General features: G+C 21.3%; 1 protein-coding gene across 1 annotated transcript in view; it reads left to right on the top strand.

The window, feature by feature from the left end:
- Positions 1-3,463: 3,463 nt before the first annotated feature.
- The window catches only part of Phum_PHUM098700 (ataxin 2-binding protein, putative), a gene marked incomplete at both ends in the record, with an annotated part of 4,328 nt that continues 1,755 nt past the window's right edge, over positions 3,464-6,036 (top strand). The window contains 3 exons of the mRNA XM_002423916.1: positions 3,464-3,653; positions 3,942-4,108; positions 4,503-4,556. Of these exons, the coding sequence (XP_002423961.1) occupies positions 3,464-3,653; positions 3,942-4,108; positions 4,503-4,556 (411 nt within the window). The remainder of the gene's footprint in view (positions 3,654-3,941; positions 4,109-4,502; positions 4,557-6,036) is intronic.

Consider the following 6,036-nt stretch of genomic DNA (forward strand, 5'->3'; position numbering starts at 1 on the left):
TTAGCCTGTACCTAACGTAAAATTGAATTACTTAATAACGTATTTCCTTGATGTATAAATTTTTATTTTTGACCTACATGTGTAAAATATAATTTGGCCTAACGATTTCAACTTGTTTTTTTTTTTTTTTTTTTTTTGTTTTAAAAAAAAAATTACATTTGAAAATTTGATTGATAATTTTTTAAAATAAATAAATAAAACAGAAAGTTTTGTAACCCTATTCACACCCTTGCCTACAAGCGAAATTCTTTTGTTTTTTTTTTTTTTTTTTTAATAACCTTGAAACAGTTTTTGTAATAAATTATTAAATTTAAGTGGGTTAACTTGAATGAAACGAAATTATTTTATGTACAAATAATTCTTTTTAAAAAAAAAATTTTTTTTTCTCAAATGTTTTCTAAAATTTAAAAACAAAAAAAGAAAGAAAAAACTTTTTTTTTCAGTTAACGTTTTTTTTTTTAGAAAAATCATAGAGTAAGAAAATTTTTATGAAATTTTAATTTTGTTTTTTTTCCCCACCGTAATTAATTATTATTATTTTATATGAGTATTTCAAACGAAAACAAATTACGAGAAATTGTTTTCTTTTTTTTTTTTGTTTAAATTTATGCAGTTGGCTGAAAATTATTTGAGATATTTATAACTTTTTTTTTTTTTTTTTTTGAATCCCCCCAGTCAAAAAAGTCGTAAAATATTTTTTACGTTTTTTTTTTTAGTTCGTAAATATGCCGCCAGGGAGGGGAAATTTTTTAAAAATTATTGTAACCGTTTTATTAATTAACTTTAATGACTTCCACTTACTATGAAAAAAAATTTTTTTTCTTTTAAACCACAATTTGATAATGATCCACCATTTTACGACACTTACCAAACCAAGTATTTGTTGTTAAAAGAACTTGAAAACGATTGGAAAGAAATTAATTCATTGATTTGGGTACGTGAATTTTATTATGAAAAATAATTAAGTTCACTTATAAAAAAAAATTCGAATTGAGGAATACGAATTATGTCAAATTTTTTTTTATTCAAATACTTTCTTTCGAAAAAGTTATATAATCAGTCGTTATTTTTTTTTAAAAACTAATAATCTTTTTACATTTTTATTTAATTTTGATTGCTTCACCATAAGTATATTCATTAAATAAATTGAAATTAACACATGAATGAAAAATTCCATAAACAAAATATTATCACGTTTACGAGGTTTTAGGGATGTTGACCAAATAAAAAAATTTTATTTTAAAATTATTATTATTTTTTGTTTAAATAATCAATTTTCTAACACTTAAATAATAATAATAAAAATGTATGGTAAATATTTTATAAACACGAACTCGGTGCCATTTAAAACAGGCTTTCATTTTCGGTTTCGATTTTAATTAGTTTTTCCTTTAAAAATTTGTTAAATATTTGTAATGTATTCACCATAATCAATTTTTTCAGTAAAAATATAAAAGGTAAGTTTGTTTTGTCAAATATTTTTAAATGAAAAAAATTCATTTTTATTTTGGAGGTCAGTTCTCTTTATATGTCTACAAATTATATATGGCGTTCTCTAATTTTTAAAAAAAAAAAAAAAGATTTTTTAAGTTGATAATGTATAATGTAGAATATTCAAATTTGAAAAATGGTTTTATTTATATATATATATTTTAAAAATCAATCAACATAATTTAAAAAAAAAAAGAAAGAAATTTAAATATTAGGCAAATCGTGTAATTCCGTTTCCGGTAAAAACTGAATACCATCGTCCTCTCTAAGGCCAACATTGTAACGTCATTGTTTGCTTGCAGCTATTCTAGTCTCATTAATTTCTGGGATCGTTTGGTGAACGTTTGTCGCAGCCATGTTTTTTCGTTTTAGTAGTTTTTTTTGTTAGTTTTTTTTTTGGTAAAATATTTCACAAGTTTTTTCAGTACATGAATAAATAGTAATTTTTTTTTATTTAACTTATATTTTTTTTTCATTAAAAAGAGTGCGTAAAAAATAAAAAATGCTTTCATTTTAAATGAATATTAATTTTTTTTTTTTTTTTTTTTTTCCGCCCTTGACGGATAAATAAACAATGAAATTATTATTTATACACAAAATTAATTTTGAGCAATATAAATTTTTCAATGGGCTTTTTCAAATGTAATATTAATATTTTATTATAAATTTTATGATAGGTTTTTAATTTATAAATTTAAATTTTTTAAAATTTATGTGAAGTTTCGGTTTTTTCGAGTTAAACGATTTAAGAAGTATGTCTGCATGAGGAAAACATTCAATTTATCCAAGCATTACCCTATTAAACGTTAATTTCTAGGTGGTAACATTATTAATGTATATTTATTTTAATTTTATTTTTTTAAATATTGTGCATTTGACTTTTGAAAATATATATAATCGTTTTTCTCATCGTTAATGTATTAATTGTGCAGGTTTGAATATTAATTTTAATTATCAAAAAAAAAAAAAAAAAAAAAAAAAATTCGAAATTTTTTAACATTGTAACAGTACGGATTTGGCGTTTGTTTTATATTCGTTTGTTTTTATTCTTTTATCTCAGTAAATAAAAAAAACTCATAAGTACTAACACACATAAAACATAATTTAATATTAATACAAATGTTTTTTTTAATCAAAATTAATTTAATTTTATGTTTAGTTTATGGTTTTACTGGAAAATATCTAATGAAATTCAATGTACTAGGGTGTATTTAGGGTGTACTTTCATAAATAATTTTAATTTTTATTCATAAATTTATTTTCCCAGGCAATATTTAGTTTCATTTAATTAATTATATTAAAATAATCTAGTTAAAATAATCTTTTATCGTTTTAAAAACAAAAATTTTGCCTTAGATCTGTATTCGTTTGAGAAATCTTCACATTAAAAAATATCGTTAGATGTATAACATTTTAGGTTTTTTGTTTGCTTATACTTAAACTAACAAATAAAAATATTAAATTTTCAAAAAGATTAATATTAATTTGTTTAAAAAATGAAAGCAATTTTTGTTATAATCATTCAGTATAATGATTAATGATTTTTGTTTACATTGGTTTTTTCGTTTTGTATCATTATTACTTTTTTTTTTTTTTTTTTCTGTGTCTAAAACTTAATAGCTGTTTAATGCAGCTGGATCATAATTTCACAAGTTTAAATTCTTTCATACATTTGCCAAGCTGTGGGGTACAGGTGCATTTTTTCTTCCTCAAGGGATGTTCTACCCTGTAAGTGATAATAGGAAATTTTTTTTTGTTAAAATTAATTAAAGCATGATGTAACATTTAATATATCATATTTCATTAATAAAGAATATGTAAAAAATGTTTCGTAAAAAAATGTTATTTTAAACTCGATTTAAATATTTGTTCAAAACGATTTCAGCGTTTGGGAGGTTGCCTTTTTGTGATGAAAAACAAAAAATAAATTATTCAATATGTTTTTTTCATGAATTTTTGTAAATTACAGCAAATGGTTCAAACTGGGGTAAACCCTTACACCACCTCTCAATTTACTCAAAATGGAGATACAATGCCTTTAAAGACTGATGCAGTAAAAGAGGGATCGAATGTAGGGTCATCTATTTCAACTGGGATTTCATCATTCACTTCAGCTACAATGACATCAAATGGAATAGAGCAACAGAATGTTAGCATAGTAAGTAAACATTTAAGTGATAAAATTTATTATAAAAAGATTTTTTTTTAATTTTTAAGTATTCCAAGCATTTATTTTATTATTCATAAACATATGAAATTATTAAACAGTAATTGGACACTGATTCGTAATATTTCCATTGTTTAAAAAAAGCTTAAAGTTACTTCTATTGTATTCGTTAAAAAAAAAAAAAACATATAATATGTTAATTTACAACTTATATTATTTTTTTATTGTTTTAAAAAACTTTTACTAATGTTTTAAAACCATTAATTAAAATTTTAGCAAACAGAACCTGAAAGTGATACAGCAGTTGTGTCACCTACGACAACACCATCAGTTACAACTCCAATTATAACCATTCCTGAGCCTCAAAAAAGTGTGGGGCAACCGAAAAGGCTCCACGTTTCAAATATTCCATTTCGATTTAGAGATCCAGATTTAAGAGCTATGTTTGGGGTAAGAAATTTTTTAACAATTTTAATTTTTTATTTGTCACATACTACTGTGAGTTAAGTAAAAATAAAAAAAAAAAAAAATTTGAATTTTCGAGTAAAATTTTACTTGGAAAATATTAAAAGAAATGACTCAAATTCTTATGTTTCACGATTTTTTTAGGTTAATTAATCCCTTTAATTTATAGGCAATTCTCCATATAATTATACAAAAATATTTCTTGAAAATTTTTTATGATGAAATCATTTATAAAATGCATTTTTTTTTGAAACTCACTTTTAATTCAATTTTTATTTAAAAAAAAAAAAAAGTTTTCATTATGTTCATTGAAAAAAAAATGAATGAATGAATGAATGAATTAAACTAATATTATTATTATATTTTTTCTTTTTTATAGCAATTTGGTCCCATTCTCGATGTCGAAATAATATTTAACGAAAGAGGATCTAAGGTAAATTTTTTTTCCTTTTTTTTTTTAGTTTTTCCTCAAGGAAATTGAATTTTACTTCTTGTACAACATAATGCGAATTATAACAAATTTTTTTTTCTTTTCTTTTTCTCCTTTAAATTAAGTAAAATGAGATAAATTAAATTTTTTTGCCATTTTATTTAATTTAAAGGAAATTTTAATTTAATTTACTTTTTTTTTTTTTTTTATTTTCTTAAAGAAGGTAATTCAATTTTCCACGTAAAAATAATCGTAAAAGAAAAATGAATACATTATGTACAAAAAAAAAAAAAAAAACTTGTATTAAATTTGTATGAAACGACATAATCATTAAATTTAAAAGAAAATTTATTATTATTATTTTTTAAAAAAATACTTTTGGTTTTTTTTTTTTTTTTTTTTTAAAAAATAATGTATTCATTTAAATCAAATAAAATTTTCCTCTGTGTAATTTTTTAATAAGAAAAAAAATGCTATTTAACGCTTGCCTTTTCCTTTATTTTCTTAAATTTTCTTAAATTTTTTACATAGAATTTTAATCGGTTTAACAACAACAAAAAAAACCTAAAATAATACCTGAGAAAAATTAAAAATAAATCTCTTGGTATAAAGTTTATAAAAAAAAAAATAATTAAATTTTTAACAAAGAAAAGAAAAGTTTTAACATTTTAATTATCATCATTTTATTATTAAGTTTTTATGCTCGTGTATATTCTCGTCGTTTAAATTTATACTTATTATTATTATTATTATTATTATTACTATTTATATATTTTGTTTTTTAAATTTAAAAAAAGAAAAAGGCAAGCGTTTATAAATTTTTACTTATAGGGGGAGGGATTCTAGTAAATTTAAGCTTGGCTAAAAAGACCCCCTTCTTATTATTATTATTATTTAAAAAAAAAAAAAAAAAATTGACTTGATTCGTTTTTTATTTATTTATGTGTTATTTTACCGTTAAAACGAAGGAATATTATGTTGCGTTCACTAGTAAAAAAAAAAAATAGTAACAATATTTTCACCATGCCAGAAATTGTTTTTTAAATGGAAATTATCAATTGAGTTTTTTCCCTTGTTTTAATAAAAACCTTGCCAAGCTTTGAATTTTCAAGCGATGAAATTTTCTTTTAACCAAAAAAAAAAAAAGAAATTGTTGTTTGTCATTCCTCCTCTTTTTTTTTACTCTTGCGTTTACCTAAATTTCAAATTTTTTTTTTTTTTTTTTTTTTAAATTTAGATTTTGACTTTTTTTTTGTATATTTCTTATTGTAACATCGACTATTTTTTAATATGAATTGTTGCTTTTATGTTTTTTTTTTTTTTATTTTCCGCTTTTATTGTCACATTTAAAATTTAAAGTTTTTTTAAGAAGTTGCCCGGCATTTTTTTTCTCTCTCTCTCTCTTACATACGTATACATATATATATATATACACAAACATATATTTGTTGTTTATGGCATCTTGATATGGGTTTTTGGCATA

This window comes from Pediculus humanus, genomic scaffold, assembly GCF_000006295.1.
Source record: "Pediculus humanus corporis 1103172107449 genomic scaffold, whole genome shotgun sequence".
Classification (NCBI taxonomy): domain Eukaryota; kingdom Metazoa; phylum Arthropoda; class Insecta; order Psocodea; family Pediculidae; genus Pediculus; species Pediculus humanus.